The sequence below is a fragment of the Monomorium pharaonis genome, unplaced genomic scaffold, assembly GCF_013373865.1.
Source record: "Monomorium pharaonis isolate MP-MQ-018 unplaced genomic scaffold, ASM1337386v2 scaffold_542, whole genome shotgun sequence".
NCBI classification, from domain to species: domain Eukaryota; kingdom Metazoa; phylum Arthropoda; class Insecta; order Hymenoptera; family Formicidae; genus Monomorium; species Monomorium pharaonis.
The window spans coordinates 3,138-24,195 of record NW_023415849.1 but is presented as its reverse complement, the minus strand read 5'-3'; the positions used below and the strand labels follow the sequence as shown (position 1 = coordinate 24,195).

At 28.4% G+C, this 21,058-nt stretch overlaps 2 protein-coding genes and 1 long non-coding RNA gene across 7 annotated transcripts; all 3 read right to left on the bottom strand.

Annotated features, from left to right (window-relative positions):
* Positions 1 to 3,558: 3,558 nt before the first annotated feature.
* On the bottom strand, positions 3,559 to 6,731 carry LOC118648614. The gene is made up of 4 exons (XM_036294947.1): positions 6,365 to 6,731; positions 5,919 to 6,275; positions 5,009 to 5,071; positions 3,559 to 3,629 (listed from the first exon to the last, which is right to left on the bottom strand). The coding sequence occupies exons 1-4, from the start codon at positions 6,729 to 6,731 to the stop codon at positions 3,559 to 3,561; spliced, it is 858 nt and encodes a 285-aa protein (XP_036150840.1).
* A 253-nt stretch (positions 6,732 to 6,984) lies between these two features.
* Positions 6,985 to 15,685, bottom strand: LOC118648612. 5 transcript variants are annotated; one of them, XM_036294943.1, is made up of 7 exons: positions 15,374 to 15,685; positions 14,544 to 14,777; positions 13,682 to 13,816; positions 13,146 to 13,327; positions 12,530 to 12,712; positions 11,900 to 12,082; positions 6,985 to 7,781 (listed from the first exon to the last, which is right to left on the bottom strand). In XM_036294943.1, exons 4-7 carry the CDS (start codon positions 13,186 to 13,188, stop codon positions 7,525 to 7,527), a joined length of 666 nt encoding a protein of 221 aa, XP_036150836.1. In that variant the 5' UTR covers positions 13,189 to 13,327; positions 13,682 to 13,816; positions 14,544 to 14,777; positions 15,374 to 15,685; the 3' UTR covers positions 6,985 to 7,524. The 5 variants fall into 5 exon arrangements, with proteins under 5 accessions (XP_036150836.1, XP_036150838.1, XP_036150837.1 ...); XM_036294946.1 differs by lacking the exon at positions 6,985 to 7,781 and adding an exon at positions 11,597 to 11,730; XM_036294945.1 differs by lacking the exon at positions 12,530 to 12,712.
* A 4,589-nt stretch (positions 15,686 to 20,274) lies between these two features.
* On the bottom strand, positions 20,275 to 20,673 carry LOC118648613. The gene is made up of 2 exons (XR_004965349.1): positions 20,567 to 20,673; positions 20,275 to 20,500 (listed from the first exon to the last, which is right to left on the bottom strand). It is a non-coding gene; the product is annotated as an uncharacterized LOC118648613 (long non-coding RNA).
* Between the last annotated feature and the right edge of the window lie 385 nt (positions 20,674 to 21,058).

Here is a 21,058-nt window from a genome sequence, read left to right as displayed (position 1 = left end):
TACTTTACTCATTAAAAAATGGTTTTTATTTTTACATGTTTCTTTTTTTAGGCAAAAGAATACTTATAATCATAAACATTAATATTAAAAATATATTTTGCATTATAAAAGATCATTATTAGAGTAGAAATCGTTTTTTTTTTTAAGTGCAAAAGACAAAACCTTTAAAATCCTGCAAAGTTAAAATATCTGCACCAATCACACGCACAATATATTACAAAATTTTAGCGCTATAATGGTAGTATCTTATTTAATAAAAAATAATTTTTTTGGCAGTTTTTTCTTTATATTCCTTAACATAATTAGAAAATTTTGAATCTTTATTCAAAATTATAAAACAGTCTCGTTATAAACAGTCTCTTTTATCGCTTATAAAATAAATAATTATAAGTTTCCAAATTACATCACAATGTAGCATATTTTCATAAAAACAAAATATTTGACATATCGTTAATAACTGCTATGTTCTTTAAAGTTATAAGAATTATGTATGAAAAACTGTAAGAATAACCGTACCATTTACAATCATAAATGTAGAGATGCGTCCATTTCATACATTATACACGTGATGCATCATGCATCATACGCACGTGTGAAATACATCCTAAATCTCTGAATTAAACCACGAGATATTCTTTTATAAAAAACATTTTTATCGTTAATAACATTAGTTTGTTTTTAAAATTATACGAAATAAGTACTTGAAAAATATATATTTTTTTTTTAAATTATAATCATTACAAAAGAAAATAAAAGCCTGTATAAATTACATCACAATATAAAAGATATCTTTGTGAAGACAAAATTATTTGACATATTAATGACATGCTTTAAAAGTTATATTAGGTACTTATAAACCAAAAATCGCAAGACTAATTTGCGATAAAAATAAACATTAAATTTGCATTAAATTGCGTTGTAACAGGTACTATTTATAAAAATAATAAAAGTATACGGATAATTATTAATCTCATTAGATAAACATCTCAACTAAACTTATTTATTTTGCATTCGAGATTTTCGTTGATTATGCAGCCATGTTTTTATTTGCGGTGCTGTACGACTTTTTAAACATGGAGAGTTTTCTATAACCTTGTTAATCTCTTGCAAAGAAGGCAATTTCGTAGAGTCAATATATGTTCCAAATGCAGATGTAACAGCATTTTTTTCCTCTTCATTCCAACGAATTCGTTTTGTAGGACCATAGGGAGATGCTACAAAATAAAATTGAAAAATAATTAAACCTTTTTACAGTTATTTTATCACCGCTTTAATGTTGTATTTAGAAAAAGACATAACGGCAGCTATAAAAGGGATAATTACAAAGGGATAATTAAGTTTTTGTGAAATTAATATACATGAATGTTGGTGTTTATTTGTAACTTTTGACCAGATTTCACGATTCGCTCATTATCTCCCTCTTATTATTCATTTGTATGGCGTTTTTGACCCGTACTTGGGTTCTTTTCCTCTAGAACTGGCCAATCATAGTTATTCCCTTCTTCAGAAGAATGGCTGCGATTGGCCTTATGACGTCATTAATCGCTCCCGGAGCGATTAAACCGGACCGGTCGAAAACGCTATTAGTAAGAGACATCGCCAGACATACGTCTACGGAGCGATATATTTAATTTCAGGAACGTGTGTATCATAAATGTAAGGATATGAACAATATTCCTCAACATCACAAAAAAAAACCTTATTAAAAAATTTCACATAATTAACCTATTTTTAATATATTGTTTTATTAAAAATTGAAAATGTTTTTTCTATTTTTTAACTTAATGACATGCATATTTTCTGGTATAATTAAAAAATTCTTATATTATTTTACTAAAAGCTTTTTACCCACTATTGCAAACTTATTATGATTTATAAAATGTTACACTTGATAATGAGTAGTTTTTATTAAAGAGCCTAAATAAAAGAGCCGCAAATTGATTCTGCGCTTCTGATTGGTTACATGGCCATAACGTCATTATTTACGATTAAAACTCTCGGGTATCATCTATCCTTGTTTTACATTGAACAAACGCCATGTTTATGATTAAAATATCTCCTGTCTAACAGACAGTTTGTGGCTCTTTCATTATAGGCTCTTTATAGTTTTTATAGTTGAAATAATGTAGTTGATGACAAAAAAACAACCTCTACTACATAATTGTACCATTAATTATACTATGTTAAATTTTAATATATATCATATTTATATCATTAATTATATCATTATTTAATATAAATTTTAATATATGATTATGTAATAGAGTTCTTTTATCCTAATCGACTGTATTATTATTCACATCATTACATTTTTGGATGCTCACATTCCCAAGATTCAATATCGCTCTCGTTAATATCATGCGTCCGGCGACTCGTTGCTAATAAACGAGCTAAGAGAAGGATAGTAGACGTGAACTGTGAAATCTGACTAAAATTACAAGTGAATATTAGCACTGATGTAACATATAGTAGAATGAACATAGTACATATAGTCGAACTATGTAAACTAAAGTTTTTAGTTGTAATAATTAAAAAAATAGTATCAATTAAAATTAAATAACTAAAAAAAAATAATGTCAATTATATTACATTATTCTTATACTGAAACTTGTATAGCTGTCACTTTCATAGTTGCAATAACTACTTTTTTCTGTGAGTGTAGAAATAATAATATATAATATATAATGTTTAATTACGCTCGCAAACAGTAGTTGCAATTACCATAATTTACATATAATTAATACTGTTTTTAGTATTACAATTATAATTTATAGTTTATTATAGCTTTTTATACTAGTGATATACTGATTACATAAAATTAATTAAAATTTTAAATTTTATTTAAATCTTTAGATTTTTAAAAATAATTTTTGTACAATACTCACTCGAACGGCGTTTTTATTTTTATAGGTTTATCCTTTGTTGAATGTCTGCCTACACTCTCTAAACATAGTACAAAAAGTATATTTAAATAACTTTAAAACTATTAATTTGTTCTTATATTCTATATATAACAGCATTTACATTTCTCATTCTCAAGTCTTCTTCTAAAACCAGTATTCAAGCATTAGATACACATTCCGATTTTTAATAGATGAGGTCTGTCTCTCCCGTTACTTAAAACTAGACGGTCGTGTCACCGACCGTGTAATACTGTATGTCGATAGTGTTCCATCCATATCAAAAATATACTGAGATCATATCTTTCGTCAAACCGTCATTAATCACACATTAAAAGAAAATTATTTAATTACTTAAAAAGTAAAAATTATGTATAAAGAGTTGTTTTTGATAACGTTTAGCAAAAAGTATGATTCCAGCGTATTATTAATATTAAGATATTTATGAGCACAATGTCGGCAGTTTGATAAATCATAGAATTTCGAACAAGAATAGTATGCATAGCCTCAAAATCAGGCTGAAATGTTGCTTACATTGCAGGCACTTAATGCTGAGCACTGTTTTAAATTATATGATACTAATAGTAATCCTTATAGTTTTGGTAATTTAATAATCTTGTATTATACTTTTTTTTTTACTTACTGCAGTGTTTTTCTTTTAGATTATCTTCACAATCCTTAAATAAATTTTGATTTTTACTGGATAATGTATGTTCATCTGATATTCATCTAGAACAAATCAACGTATTGCTATTACCAAAGATTTCATTGCAGTCAATTTGCAGCTGAAAATAAACGATTTGTCTTTCTGACATCTTAACAACTAAATTGTTCATTGCAAAAGTAATGAAACGCTGTCTTCTTAAGAATACAGCTAACGTGTAATACACTCTAATTTTCCCAAAATTTGGGAATGCTGACTCTCATTAAAATCTTTGTGTCTTAAGCATTCAGCACAGGATACGATTTTCCATGCTAGGTCGCATATGAGATGTCTTGTGTCCTAATTGATTCAGATGATTATCAGCAATCGTAAGCCAAAAAGGATACGTAGTAAGATATCTCATATGCGACCCTAGCATGGCAAATTGTATTGTGTGCCAAAGGCTTTAAACAACTTCAAAAAATACTATTTATTTCTCACATATTTATTGTATAGTAAAACATTTTGTATAATAATAATGCAAAAATAATGCATAGAATTATACGTAGAAAATTTATATTAATTATTATAAAAACATAATGGAGAATATTACGTCCTAAATAATTACTACAAGATTAAGATTACTGCAGAAGATGTGCACAATTAATAACAGTTTAATTATAATTATTAATAAAATGGAAATTATTTAAAGATAAACATTTTAATGAGGACAACACTCAAAAAAATACAATTGCAATAAACTTTAAGTATAACATTTTTTAACCCAAGCACATAAGCGTCTTAGTTATAGCAGTTCAGGTTTGCGTTCAGAAACATCACCCGGGTGTGCTAGCTATCATATTATTTCTGTTTAACATTCGATGACAAACAAGGGTAAAATGATAGCTAGAACACCCGGATGATGTTTCTAAACGCAGCCCAGTTATTAAAACGCCAACGATAAGAGGGAAAATAAAAAATATCTTCGAAAATCGTTAAAAAATTGTTATACTCTATGTTGTAACGTATGCGTTGGTATAATGATTTGAATTATATTCGATGAATATTTGAAAATATATTTTGTTATCTCAAACATAATTCAAACGTTGTATTGTTTATGTATATTTTTTAAAAATCGTGCAAATAATAAAAGATAATGATATAATTTATACATGTAATTATTTAAAAGATCACAATATGTATTTCAAATTACAATATAATTCCATTTATCTGAACATATCTAATCAATTGAAATAACTGAGTGTTTCAGATAAAAGAATACATCCTTTTTCTTATAAAAAATTGTTTGTTCGTTTATTTAGAGCTGACATTTAAGAAATTAACATTGAATATATCAACAAATTCAATATATAAGGTAGGAAACATGCAATCTCATAAATAAAATTTATATAGTGTTTTTTAATTTATTTATTTTTTGATTTACTTTTATACCTTTTATACTTACCAGAAGAGAATGATCGGTTTTCATCATTACATGAATCTCTTTTGAGCAATACATCAGATTCATCTAGAATATATAGATATAATCCTGTGATTTATATAGTAAAACAAAACAGTATTAAATAGCAAAACAAGGAATACTAATATAAATTACATAAACAATAATTTATTAAACTAATTTATATTATTGCAGAAAACGTTAATAATAATTTTTTAATTTAATTTAAGACAAATATTTTTATAAAAGAATTTAAAGCATTAATAATTTCTGAAATACGATCAAATAAAGCTCAATATTAATAACATATTAATATTTTAACATGCAAATAAATAAAAACACATTTTTAATTTAAAGTGAATTTTTGTCTCTTTAAATGATAAGTTTATCCTTAATGTTTTTATAGATTAATTATAAATCATCTTATATATTAAATTTAACGATGTAAATTTCTAAATATTTTTCATTATTTCCAAGTCTATATAAAAATTGTAATATTTAGCATTCTTAAAAAATTACTAAAGTTAGAAAAAAGAACAGTAATAATAATAAAATTAGAAAAATAGTTTGTCGTATTTTTCAATGTTAAATTATATAAATATATTGTGCAATAAATTTGATATACATTTGATAATTTAATATGTAAAAATTAATAATAAATTATTTTCAATTGTATTACTGTACATTATATTTGTTTATATAGCTGTGTTCGGACTCGAGTGCTTTCGGATATAATTCTATCTTCGTTTCACATTGAACGAACAACAAAAATAGAATAATACCCAAGAGCACTCGGGTGACGTTTTCGAACCCAACGTGTGTGTGTGTGTGTGTGTGTGTGTGTGTGTGTGTGTGTGTGTGGTGTGTGTGTGTGGCGCGCGCGCGCGCGCGCGCGTGCGTGCGTTTATATACATACCATCGTCATCAGTACTTTCGTCCTCATTGTTATTTTTTTCTTCACCTTGCGCATATTCCAAAAGTTTTGATACTTGTAAAATGTCTCGACTAGCAATAGGTAATCTGTAATGCTCTTTGTGTATTTTATCTGAATGTCCCAAATGATTTGATAAATCATTCACCTGATACTCTAATAAATTTAGAGAAATACATTTAGTTGCTATGTGTTTTCTCAATTGTGTTCCACGTAATGTATGTGACATGGTTGCTCCGCATGCTACTGAAAAAGACCGCATTAAATTGCAAGCCCTTAAATATTTATATCTCTTCTTATCGTAACTTGGTATTCCAAAGAGATATGGATTTTCACGAGGTACTTTTGCATGTGAACGGTAATCCAATATAAGATTAATGCATTTTAGTAGTTCGGAATGAATTAAAACAGGAACAGTACGACCAAGTTACCACGTATTACAAAACGGACATATTTCTTTGCTAATCTTCGTGCTTCCATTGATAATGATTTATACATATCTTTATTCGTTTCTTCATCAATACTGTGATAATTTTGAAATTCTGATATTTGTATTCTTTCAGTCTCTCCAGCTCGTCGACGATTAAACAATTGCACCGATATGAGAGTTGTTTCCAGCAAAGATAGCCACTCTTTATATGAATATTCTTTCGTCAAATTGTTATAAGCTTCTTGTCGTTTTTCTGTTAAATAATTATCCAGTTTTCTAATATCCTCTGTCGATGGAAGTATAATCTTCTTTTGTCGTTTTTGTTGCATCTGTGTTTCTAATACTGTTTCTATTAACACTTGTTCCATAGTCTTGTTTCAATAGTTTTAAGAAATTTTCGGCCAGTTCCATTTTCATAGGATCATGATTTTTTATACATTCATTAATAAGAATTTCTCCGACATGTTTTATATACGTCCCAAGATTAAATGCTACAGATGGTACTTTGTAAACATTTTTATATTCATCAAAACCCGCAACAGAATTAACAGCAGCAATTGCGACATCATAAAAATTTCGGATCATATAATGAGGCAAAATCAGTTATATTTTTATCTTTTGTTTTTAGTGCTATGAGATAACGTCCTAATAACCGTAATCGAGATCTTATCATGTCGTGTTGGTGTTGCAATCTATATTTCAAACAAAGTTTATTTCCATATAGAATTATTAACCGATCGTACCTTATTACACGAGTCACATCGTCGTCTCGTAATACGGGAAAGACAATTGTTCTAAGAATTTTATTAGCTAGTTCGTGAGTTCTTCCAACAATAGTACGACCCAATACAGTTATTGATTTATATGTTTTGCTATTACGTCCAGTGCAACGACGAAAATGATGTCGAAGAGATGTTTTTGAAAAAAATCCTTTGCACTTACCACAAGGTAAAAAATCAGTAGCCGTTCTATGCCATTCTTTGTTTGGTCGCCTACATACGATAAGTTCTCCATTGTTTATCTCTTTTTTAGTATTAAACTGAAAATTGCCATTTCGTCGAAGAGTTTCTATTATTTTCTTTCTTTCGTAGTTTCCTTTAGGTAATACACTAAATTTCTTAACTTCTTTTTCATTAGAATGCACAGTTTCTAAGTGACGTGCTATCTTACTTTGTAGCTTTTGCAGTAATAACAACAATTTTTTTTGGAATGTGTTTGTTTTCCTGACGATTCTGTGACATACATTTCAGCATCATCACACATTTTTGTTCCTGACAAATGTAGATTAGATATGTCTAAACCACTAGACGTATTAGTTTTATTTACAGAGACATTTTTCCTATTATTCTTTGTATTATCATTTTCTGTATCTGAGTAAATTGATGACTCGCTTGTAGACGAAGGAATATATTCAGAAGCTTAAATATAAAAATACAATTGCAAAAATTACAAAAAACCCTTATACTTTTATCTACTAAATATATACTAAGTATATACTAGAAGTATATACTGATATATTCTCATGTGTAGAAAATACGATGCATAAGTAATTTACAAGTAATACTAGTGATTCGGTCTCGCCGAAACGAGGCGATATTAGCTCGAGTCTCATCTCAGTCTCGAAATTTTTGGTTTCATCCCGATTCGGTCTCGAATCAAGACTCTCGGTCTCAATAATCATAAAAAGCATTTTTTCTAACCTTTTTGGTTTATGCGATTAAACTTAAATTATTCACTATTTTTACTGTGAGCCTAAAGTGCTCCCCAGTGATAAAGAATTACATTTTAAAATGTAAGGGAGCGTCCGAAATGACCACGTTCGAAACGGCCAAGTTTGGAACGGCCACGTTCGGAACAGCCACATTTAAAATGGCCACGTCGCAAAGCTGTGTGGTGCAGAGAATGCTTCGCACATGCGCACACACACGCACACACACACACACACGCGCGCGCGCGCGCGCGCACACACACACACACACACGACCCTCGTCCCCCCTCCTGCAGCCACCCCGTCCAAGTCGTTAACCCATATTTCAGTAAGCTAACGGGGCCAACCATAATCAATTAATTGCAATTAAACTACTTATCTGAAAAATTAATTTATTTGCCTTTTAATTTTTTCGAAGATAACGCTACACGACTTTTTTCAAAAACTTAACGATAAAATTATAATACCAAGACGGGATTCAATAAGAACAAAAGTAATGCAAAAGTTTGCAAAACTACAATACTTGAAAAAAATTTTAATGGAAAATAAATCAAAAATTTCTTTTACTATCGACGGATGGAATTCCTTGGCAAATATATCATTCTATGGAATTACAGTCCATTTTGTAGACAGTAATTGGGAACTACAGTCCGTAGCTTTAGATTTTATTCCTTCTAACAAAAATCATGCAAGAAGATATTGCTACAGTTTTTTATAAATTGTTAAATCTTTTCACATTGAAAATAGGTGTGGAGGAATAACAGTAGATAACGCATCTGCAAATACCAGGTTTATGAAAGAATTACAAATTCTTATGGAAGAAAATAATATTCGCTTTGATGCAAAACAGCAACATTTTCGTTGCTTTGCTCATATATTAAATTTAGGTATTCAAGATACTTTGAAATTGATAAAGCTGCAAGATATGACGTACGATAACGAAGATGCCGAAGATGAAGAAATAGAAAATGATATGAATGACGAACAATGCATAACAAAATTGCGAAAATGTTTAAAAAAATATGTTCGTCAACAATGGCAAATTAAATTACGTAGTTGCTGCGAAACTACAAATGTTAAATATGTATCGCCTAATATTGACGTTTCGACACGTTTGAACAGTACATATGACGTGATAAAAACCGGACTGCATTTAAAAAGTCCCCTAAATACGCTTTGCGAGAATAACATCATTTTTTCTCATTTAAAACTTAATCAAGATGAATGGTAACTTCTTGAAAAATTTTATAAGTACTTTAAAGTATTTAAAACTTTGTCGACTTTGTTAGGTGATAAATATGTAACATTACCGATGGTAATAATTGTAGAATTTAATATGCTTTTAGATTCTATCAAGAAAAAAATTTTTGAATTAGACAGAAAGATCGACTAACTGCATTTCAAGCAGGATGTAACAAAATGCTTAAGCATTATTCACATAATAGACTAATTGGATCTACTGTGTCGCATTGATTTTAGATCCACGCTATAAAATTGAAACTTTTGATTTGACTTCGTGGGGCAAAGAAATGAAAGCAGAGTCTATAAAACAGTTTTTAGAATTTTATAAAAATTATTACAATGAAGAACAAAATGATGGTAATAATTATATAGAACACAATTGAAACAGATGAAGATAATATACATATTGACTCTCTGTACATGGAATGAATAATACAAACGCCAATTCAAGAATTTGAAACATATGTAAATGCACCAAGAGCATCAAAGGAATCTTTAGTATTAATTTGGTGAAAACAAAGTGAAGCAATGTATCCTACTCTATCAATAATGGCTAAGGATATTTTTGGTATTACCGCCACTTCTGTTCCAGCGGAAAGTTTATTTTTCCAAGGTGTCATTAGAAAACACAAGAATAGATTACATGAAACATAGGTACGCATTATTTTATGTATAAATTCTTGGTTGAATTGTAGTCTTAAAGATAAAATTGAAATATTGTAGTGACAGCCTCATCAGTAAAGTTTTTAAATTAAAGGTTTTAATTTTTAAAGATTTAATGTTGGTTTTTTTAAGCTCTATGTTGTTGGCTTGAAAAATTTTCTTCTAATGGTATTACACACACACGCACACGCACACACACACACACATACACACACAGTACACATTCTACTAAGTAGAATCTACTTCAATAAATAAACTAATAATCTATTTAAAGCCTCGTTAATGTTCCCTCTGTCACCCGTTCTGTGTTTTTCGCGTTGGGTTACTCGTAATTCGGAAAATGATTTTTTTTAAACGACTTCTGACATTGACGTAATAAGAATAAGAGGTGGATTATTTAATTTATAAATCATTATTTAAATCATTATTAAATCATTATTTAATGATTTATAAATTAAATAATGATTAATGAAACAATAATAAATATATCCGCATGTAATTAAATTTTCCATTCTTATTAAAAAATGACTGATTAATAAAGTTATATCTCATATATAAAAATTCTCGACGAGACTCTCGATATCGTCAAGACTCTCAGCATAAAAAGTCTCGTCTTTGTCTCGAATTCAAACTTTGAGTCTCGTCTAGATCTCGACACCGAGACCGAGACTAGTCTCGGTATCGTCCAAAACACTAAGTAATACTTGCAAATAAAACGTAAAATGACTTAATAAAATATAAAATGTTTAAAAATATTTTTTAATGTTTTAAAAAGTATTTAAAACAATATTATTAGCGATAATAATTGGGATTTTAAGAATATTAACAAAGGTAAAAGATTATAGAAAATATTGTCAAAATAGCCGAAAATGAATATATCAAATTTGCAGGATTGGGTAAGTTAATATATTTTTTTAACTAAATTAAATTAAAGTTAATGGATTATAAAATTAATTTAATTAAGTTAAAAGTTACATAAATAAAAAACTAACTTAGTTAAAGTTACGTTGAGATTACTTTAACTCAAGTTAAAGTAAAAGTTAATTTTGAAAAGCTTTATTTATATTAAATGAAAAAGCCATATAATTTATTTAAATCAGATTACCAACATAATTACAATATCATCAAATATATTTATTACTTTATTTGTAAATAAAATTATAATATAAATCATATGAAATAACAAAAAATTGTTTTTATGCAAAAATAATTTTATAATTTTTTCTTTTGCCCAGATAAAATTTTTAATTTAGCAAAAAAGTTAATAAGTTAAAGTTTATACGTTTAAAAAATAATTAGTTAAAATTAAAAATTAAATTATTTAAAATTAACTAAATTAAATTAAGTTATTAACTTTTTAACTTTATTAATAACTTTCAACTATTTAACTAGTTACCACCCAATCCTGCAAATTTGAAATGTACAGAATCAGGGACCTGGACCGGTTCCAATCGGTTCTTTTCTTTTTGTAGTGCAATGATTTTATGGGGACAATTCAACTCAGCTTTTGTTTCCGCTACACTCTACAATTATTTAAAGTATTATTAAATATTATTAATTATTATTATTTATTAAGAATCGAAAAATTAAGTGCCTGGATCAGAATCGAAAAAAGACAAATTAAACGGTTTTTGATTTTCTTTATTTATCAAGAAATTTGAACCTATTATACTGAAATTGAATCGGTACAGTTTTCAAATATTTTATTAAACCGTAACTGAAACCGAATCATAATTTGATTTCGGTCTAAGTCCCTGTACAAAATAATTTAAATTAAGATAAGGAATACAATTGTTGGAAGATACGAAACATACATTCTGTTATTTTAGTTCAATTTACTTAAAGTAAAATGAGATAATGTAATAAGAAAGACAATTGAATATGTTTAACATTTATAATATTAGTATATTAAATGTAACTTACAATTATCTCCATCAGTATTTTTTCTTGATTTCTCAACCAACATATTTAATGTTTCTTGAGTATCAGATTTTTCCAATATTATTGTTTCAGTATCTTCAACACATAAATCAGTGGACGAGCTATTGTTTTTCATAGTGCCTATTTGTAGTGTGCTTTTTGAGAAGTCATTTGTAAGAATCATATCTAAATAGATACAAAATAGTTAAATGAGTTATTAAAGTTTCTCATAAAAATTTAATATTAGCATTAAATTGAGCAGTGATTAATTATGTACCTTGAATATTTAAAGCACTAATAATAGTACTTTTAGAAGTAATAATATATAATGAATCAAAGATCAATTTAATACTAAAATTTATGAAATATTAATATCATTATAAAATAAATATATTAATATAGTTAAATTAATAAAATAAATAAATTAATATAGTTGTTAGAAAATTTGAGGAACATTATCAATATTGACAATAGATAATAAAAAAAAAATACTTTTAAAATAGCTGCAAAATGGATATCAAATTTGAAACATATAAAATAACTTAAATTAAGTTGAAGTGAAAAAATGTAATAAGACAATTTAATACAACGTTTAACATTTATAACAATGTTAGTATAGTTAATGTAACTTACAATTATCTTCATCAGTATTTTTTCTTGATTTCTCAACCAACATATTTAATGTTTCTTGAGTATCAGATTTCTCCAATATTATTGCTTCAATATCTTCAACACATAAATCAGTGGACGAGCTATTGTTTTTCATTATGCCTATTTGTAGTGTACTTTTTGAGAAGTCATTTGTAAGAATCATATCTAAATAGATACAAAATAGTTAAATAAGTTATTAAAGTTTCTCATAAAAATTTAATATTAGCATTAAATTGAGCAGTGATTAATTATTTACCTTGAATATTAAAAGCACTAATAACAGTACTTTTATAGTAATAATATATAATGAATCAAAGATCAATTTAATACTAAAATTTATGAAATATTAATATCATTATAAAATAAATAAATATAGTTAAATTAATAAAATAAATAAATATAGTTGTAAGAAATTTGAAGAACGTTATCAATATTGACAATAGATAATAAAAAAAATACTTTTAAAATAGCTGCAAAATGGATATCAAATTTGAGATATATAAAATAACTTAAATTAAGTTGAAGTGAAAGAATGTAATAAGACAATTTAATACGATGTAACATTTATAACAATGTTAGTATATTTAATGTAACTTACAATTATCTTCATCAGTATTGGTTCTTGATTTCTCAACCGACATGTTTAATGTTTCTTGATTATCAGATCTTTCCAATACTCTTGTTTCAATATTTTCAAAACATAAATCAGTGGACCAGATATCATTATTACAGTGTCTGTTTGTAATGCGGCATTTGAAAAGTCATTTGTAAGAATCTTATCTAAACACATGTAAAATAGTTAAAGAAGATATTAATGTTTCTTACAAAAATTTAATATTAGCATTAATATTGAGCAGTGATTAATTATTTACCTTGAATATTAAAAGAACTAATAACAGTATTTTTAATAGTAATAATATATAATAAATCAAAGATCAATTTAATACTAAAATTTATGAAATATTATTTACAACGTTAACAATATTAACAATAGATAATAAAAAAAGAATATTTATGGATATCAAATTTGAGATGTATAAATAAATTAAGTTGAAGTGAAAGATTGTAATAAGAAAGACAATGAATATGACGTTTAATATTTATAACAGTATTAATATATTAAATATAACTTACAATTGTCTTCATCAGTGTTGGTTTTTGATCTCTCAACCAATGTATCTAATGTTTCTCGAGTATTAGATTTTTCCAATATTCTTGTTTGAATATTCAAACATAAATCAGTGGACGAGCTATCATTATTCACAGTGTCTATTTGTAGTATAGCATTTGAAAATCATTTGTAAGAATCATATCTAAATATATATAAAATAGTCAAAGAAGATATTAATGTTTCTTATAAAAATTTAATATTAGCATTAAATTGAGTAGTGATTAATTATTTATTTTGCGTATTAGAAGCACTAACCCAATAGTACTGTTAATATGAAAAATAATTAATCACAAGCCAATTTAATGCTGTCAATATTAAATTTCTGTAAGAGACATTTGATACATTAATGTCTAAAAAACTTATATACTATGAAATAATAAATTAATGAAGTTATTATTGTTATTATTGTTACCATATACATTTGACATCATACATATTTGAAAAATTTTAAAAATTATTTGTAAGAACTATATTTATATATATGAAATAACAAAAGAGCAAAGTTTAAAGAAACTTAATACTGGCAATATAAAATGTTAGTGATTATTTATTTAAATTAATTTTAACAATTGTTTTTATTAATACTCAATAAATAATTAATTATTGACCAACTTATTACCAATATTTAAATTTTGTAAGATGTACAGTGTATTAATATCACTATTAGATATTAATGTTAATAGTATCTATTTCTTCATTTAATTCATTTATGTTATAATGGCATTTTAATAAGATGATAACATCAATAAGCAATAAATTAAATTTGAAGTAAACTTATATACTCTGAAAAAATAGTTTCTTTATATTCAATTTCAATTTTCTTACCAGAGAGATTGTATTCTTCAGATGTAGTCTTTAGTTTTTCTTGCGCCTGCTGATTAGTTTTACTTTTATTTTTTATTTTTATTTTTTGGCCTTTTTTAAGTACCTCAGATTTAATTATTCGAGGCTTTTGTCGGCTAAGTGTTTTATACTTGCAAAGATTTATAGATTGTAATTTTACTCGAGGAATATTATGGTTTAAATTTTTTTTAATTTTAGAAAGATGCTCGATATTTGCTACAAATATATAAAAATATTTTTAATTTGTCCCCATTTTTCTTACAAACTTTTAAAGACATTATAGGCAAAATGTAATACTTTTTAATAAATTATTTTAAATAAATGTGGAAACAATTTTTACATAAAAATATAAATGTGTCACGTCACATTTTTCATAAAAATAATACAAAAGTCACATTTTTCATAAAAATAATACTAAAGTTATTAAATCAATATTATATTATTTCAGAATTGATTGCTGGCCAACATCAATTATTTGCAATATAATTATCAATTATTATATTGTAAAAATTAATTTTGACGACATAATATTTGTATTAATTTTTTACTTTCTTAATTTATTTTCTGCTTCTCTGTATTGATGAGACAGAGATGTACTCTTATAGAAGTTTTCAAAAATAATGATTAATAATTATTATAATACAACAGTGCATCTATGATAAGGAAAATGATTCCATAAAGGTACAATAATTTAAAAAACGACATTAAACATATTATGCGAGGAACGTGTTTCTTATGGCACAGCGATAAAGTAAAAGTAAAAATTACCGTTAATTCTAGCAACAATAGCGTTATTGTGAAAACATACGTACCGTTAACAGCCATTATGCATGCCTTTGTTCTTAACTGCGCATTTTTCAACATGCAATTATTACCTTTTCTTGCGTAAATATCATTTAATGGACATACGTAATATGTACCATTGGTGAGCATTACTAAAGCAAACATTATTAGAATTTTTACAACTTCCTTGTAAATTTTAATATAAATTTTCATCACGACAGATATCTTTACCGTAAAATGCGCAGATACAATAAAAAATCCACATCTTCGAACATCGCATATTAACCTTTGTCTCAATTGGTCTGCATCTACAGTTTGCCGCGCAGTGATTTTTTAATTCAATTGGTCTTGGTCTTAGTTATTTAATAGAACTAGAGCAAAAACTAATCGCAATAAAGACTCATTGGCCGCATTCAGCAGACTCAGTAGTTGAGCAACATTACTAGATTTTCCGTTGAATAATGCCGTTGATTTGTTGGTTCTATAAGTCAGAACCAATCATGTTCGATTGCTACTTAGCTGCTGAGTTGCTGAATGCGGCCATTGCAACCAGCAGCGCAACCACTCGGGTTGCGGTCCTATGAAGCGGATTAGGGCGGATCTACAATGGGTGCGTTCCACTTAACGCTCGCAACGCTTGCGAGCGTCATTTATCTTTGTTTAATATTTGATAAACAACAAGGATAAAATGATTCCACGGTCGTTGCAAGCTTTAAGTGGAACGCACCCAATAAGAGTCTGTCGCGTCCATAGACATAAGGTGAGTTTTTTAACTCATCGATTACTCAATCGCACGATGCGCAAAAAAAAGTTTTTACAGAGAAAAGCATCTGTGCATAATGCAATTGATCGATAAATTAAAAAACTCGCCTATAATATATCTAGACTGAGCATTGTGGGAGTAGGGGTAAGATTCAGAGGGAAAAGGCTAGCATGCTTTGGGTAATACCTTTCTCTCTCGTTCACGCATGCGTACAAGTGCAAAAGATGGTCTCGTGCATGCGCATAAGTGCAAAAGGTGGATTTTGCACTTGTACACATGTGCGAACGAGATCACAGGACCGTTTCGACGGAATCTTTAAAAGAGTTCTATCAGAATAATCCCGTGATTGGTGATCCGCTCGTTCCGCTTCCGCATAATCCGCTCCATGGGACTGCACCCTCATTCCGCTCCGCATAATCCGCTCCAGGGGACATCAGCCTCAGGGTGCAGTCCCATGGAACGTATTACGCATAAGCAGAACGAGCGGAACACCAACACGAGATTATTCTGATAGAACTCTTTCAAAAATTCCGTCGAAACGGTCCCGTAATTTGTGATACGCTCGTTCCGCTTAGGCGTAATACGCTCTATGGGACTGCACCCTCAGAGTGGCTTTACATACGGTGTAAACGTAATTTGCGTCAACCAACCACATCATCTTTAACGTGCTCTGAATGTCCCTAAAATCGTCTTAGGGTACGGTCCCATGGAGCGGAATATGCGGAAGCGGAACGAGCGGATCACCAATCACAGGACCGTTTCGACGGAATCTTTGAAAGAGTTCTATCAGAATAATCCCGTGATTGGTGATCCGCTCGTTTCGCTTCTGCATAATCCGCTCCATGGGACCGCACCCTTAAGGGCCATCTACAATGGAATGTTTTAGCCGTAACAGCACTAAAACTACGGCAATGCTGTCTAAAATAAAAACGACGTAGCAATAACATACAAGCCGGCCATCAAAGAAAGGCGACCAAAAACTAATCCCGAATGCCCCAACGCTCATCGTAAGCACGCAATGAATTGGCTCAATGTCTGCTGTAGGCTGAAAACAGTAAAGCAATACGAAGTGGAGACATTTTCTACGACTACTGCTACGGCCTACGACTCTCCATTGTAGATGGCCCTTAATGGCTCTGGCAGCCAGCGCGATTTTGTCGCGCGTGACGTGCGATGTCCAATGGGTATACAGCTATGAGCGGAAAGACAGTCGCTCATTGAACATCGCGCGACAAAATCGCGCTGGTGTGCCAGAGCCCTTAGGGCACATAAAAGACGATGTGATTGGTTGACGCAAGTTAAGCTTACGCAAATACGTCACATGTAGGCCCGGTCTACAATAAGTAGTCGTTAGTCGTTGGTCGTAAGAAATTTAACCAATCATATTCGTTTATTCTTCTCTAAGATCAACTGTGATTGGCTAGATTTCTTACGACCAACGACTAATGACTTATCGTAGACCGAGCTTAAAACCACTCTCACTGAAGGCCACTTACACTAAACTCTAATTAACTTAATCGTTCATTATTTCATTGGAATTGATCAATCGCATTTGTTAGTTTTGCTTAATAACAAATACGATTGGTCAATTTCAATGGAATAATCAACTATTATATTTTTATGGTGCTTGGAAACGGAATCAGAAAGGCGGATTGGACGGAAACCTAACCTAACCTAACGGGAAAGAAGAAGAAGAAAAAGGTGGATCACCAATCACGGGAACCATTTCAACGGAATTTTTAAAAGGTTCTATCAGAATGATCTTGTGATTGGCGATCTGCGTTTCCGATTTCGTTTTCAGAGCACCATGGGACAGCACCCTTATGCTTTATATGCGCTAAGGATGTTTAATCCTTTAATAAATATCATTGCACACACTTTTGCGTAACGCATAAGAAAACCAATCAATCAAACTCGTTTCTATTTCCTTCCCAGGATAGAAATTAAGAGCTCTGATTGGATAATTCTCTTAAGCGTTATGCAAAAGTCTATGCCCGGGGCCTAAAAATTAAATTTCGTAAGATTAAAAAATCATGCCTATTACAATGCAGTACGTCTTAAGCAAAATTAAACAGCAATTAATACGTTGTTATTCTTAATAAAAATGATTGCTATAAATAGATTATAGACTATATTAATATTTGATAACAGAATATTACAGACTTTGTGACTTGGAAAATGATTCGTGTTATTAAAACGGATCTCTTCTGTATTAACGTACTGATGCATTAATTATTGTAATATTATCTGATAAATATTACAATTCACTCATAAAATACACGTATTATGCAATAATTAATACAATCATTATGTAAGAAACTCATTTTAATAAAAAAAATTCCTACAATTTTTATGTTTAAAGAAACATTAATAAAAAGTAAGCTTGTCAAAGAAATATATTTTCACTAAATAACTTAACAAAATGTTAGTTGTGCTAAAATTTATCATGTGACATATTGTACCTGTAACTAGTGTAGGATTTCCTAACTTTACAGAACTTTTAATTTTATTGTCCACTTTATTGTCCTTTCCAAAATAAAAAGTAATGTTTATTCCAACATTGTATTCTAACATTTTATAATGCAAAATATATTTGTAATAGTAATATTTATAAGTTATAAGTGTTCTGCCTGAAAAAGAGGACATGTAAAAGTGAAAATCTTTTATTAACGAGCAAAGAATAATAAAGTTTCATTTGTCGCTTTAAGAAAAACACGCATAATATCAATTCTATAACAATGTCATAAAAACACTCTTGATAACACTCTATTTAGATGTATTATTTTCTACCAAGTGTAACATGTTACTTATGTTATATCATATAATTTGGGAGAAAATGTCAAAAGTGAAAATGTTTTTCTAGATGTTGAGCAATTAATATGTTTCAAATAGTATAAATTTGCTGACATTTTTAATTTTTATTAAATTATTATCCTGTGCTCATTAAAAAATGTTCTCACTTTTACATTTTTCATAGGCAAAAGGACACTTGTAAACTATAGACATTATTATTACAAATATATTTTGAATAAAAAAACAATAAAAATCACTTTACTTCGCAGGACAATAAAACTTTAAGTCCTGCAATGTTAGAAAGTCTGCACCAATCCCACGTACAATATGTCATATGCCAAATAGCACCATCAACGTATTGTCATTTTCTTTTCGTGAAGAATCATTCCTACGAACAGGCTTACTTATTATAATAAAGATGAGTTTATCATACATTGCAATACTAATGCATCCGATAGCACAGAAGAGACTCGTTTTATAAAATAAAAATTTTTATAATGACAGTCTGTAAAACAATTTTCAAATATTAATATAGAAAATAATCAGAACATAATTATTTTTCATTATGGGAGATAACGTATTGATTATTACCAAATTGTGCTCAAGCATACTGCATGTGTGATAGAAATGACAGATTTTTTAACCTTACAAAATTTGACTTTGAGGTTAATATTATATTTATCATTTTTTATGCATATGAGATCGATTAATCATGCAATATGCGTCTCACTTAGAATTTTAGCGTCAGCAACTTATATTACATTTAACAGAAAATAATGCTTCTGAACAGAGTTTAGTGCTAATAACACATAATGTGTTATGATGACATTATTACAGAATTTGGCATTATAAAAATGTTTCTTTTTAAAGCGACAATTAAACTCTATTACTACATGTTGAAAACTTTATCGAGTTGTATGATATACAATCTATCTCTTACGCATTAAAAATTATCGTACCGTAAACATAATATTAACCTTAAAAGTCGAATTTTGTAAGATTAAGAAATCTGTCATGCCTATCACACATGTAGTATGTCTTGAGCAGAATATTGCAATAATCACATCCCTTTTAACACGAAATGATTGTTACGAACAGATATTATAGATATTAATATTTGATAAGAGTATTACAAATACAAATTTTGACAATATGAAAATTTTTCAACTTTTTAAAACGAGTTTTTTGTGCATTAACGGATTGCATTAGTTGTTGTTGCAATATTTTATAAACTTGTTACATTATTGTTTATTGACCCAATACATTTAACATATGCAATAATTAATGGAACCATTTTACATAAGACTCATTTGAGCAAAAAAACTTTTGACAATTTTTGTGATGGCAAGGAAGCATGAATAAGAAATAAGCCTGTTAAAAGAAATAATTTTTCATTAAATAAAATGACAATAAGTTGATTAGGTTAAACTTTTGCATGTGTCATGTTCTACGTGTGATTTACGTAAATTTCTTAACTTTGCAGGACTTTTCACATTTTATTATCCTTTGTACAATAAGAAGCGATCTTTGCTCTAACATCGTTTCATAATGCAAAATTTATTTGTAATATTAACATTCGTAGTTATAAATATTCTTCTACCTGAAAGGACATGTGAAAGTGAAAACCATTTTTTAATGAGCAAAGAGTAATAATGTTGCAACTTACAGTTACAAAGATTTAATTGTCGCTTTAAGAAAAAAACATGTAGTGTCAAATTCTGTAATAGTGTCGTAAACACTCTATGTAACACTAATCTCTGTTCAGATGTACTATTTTCCATCAATGTGACGTGTTGCTTATGCTAAATTCTATACGAGACACATATTACACGAGTAATTGACATTATGTTAGAAGATTCCTTGTATCACATAATTAGGGTGAAAATATCAAAAGTAATAATGTTCTCTAGATGTTGAACAATTAATATATTTCTAATAGTATAAAATTTTTCACGTTTTTAATTTTTATCAAATTCTTAGTTTATGCTCATTAAAAAATTTTTCATACAATAAAGTGTACACGAGTTTATTATATCCTACAATACTAATGCATCTGTTAGTGTAAAAGAGAACCGTTTTCATAAGATAAAAAAATTTATTATGATAATATAGTACCGTTTTCAAATGTTAATATAGGTTATTAATTATTTCATAACAA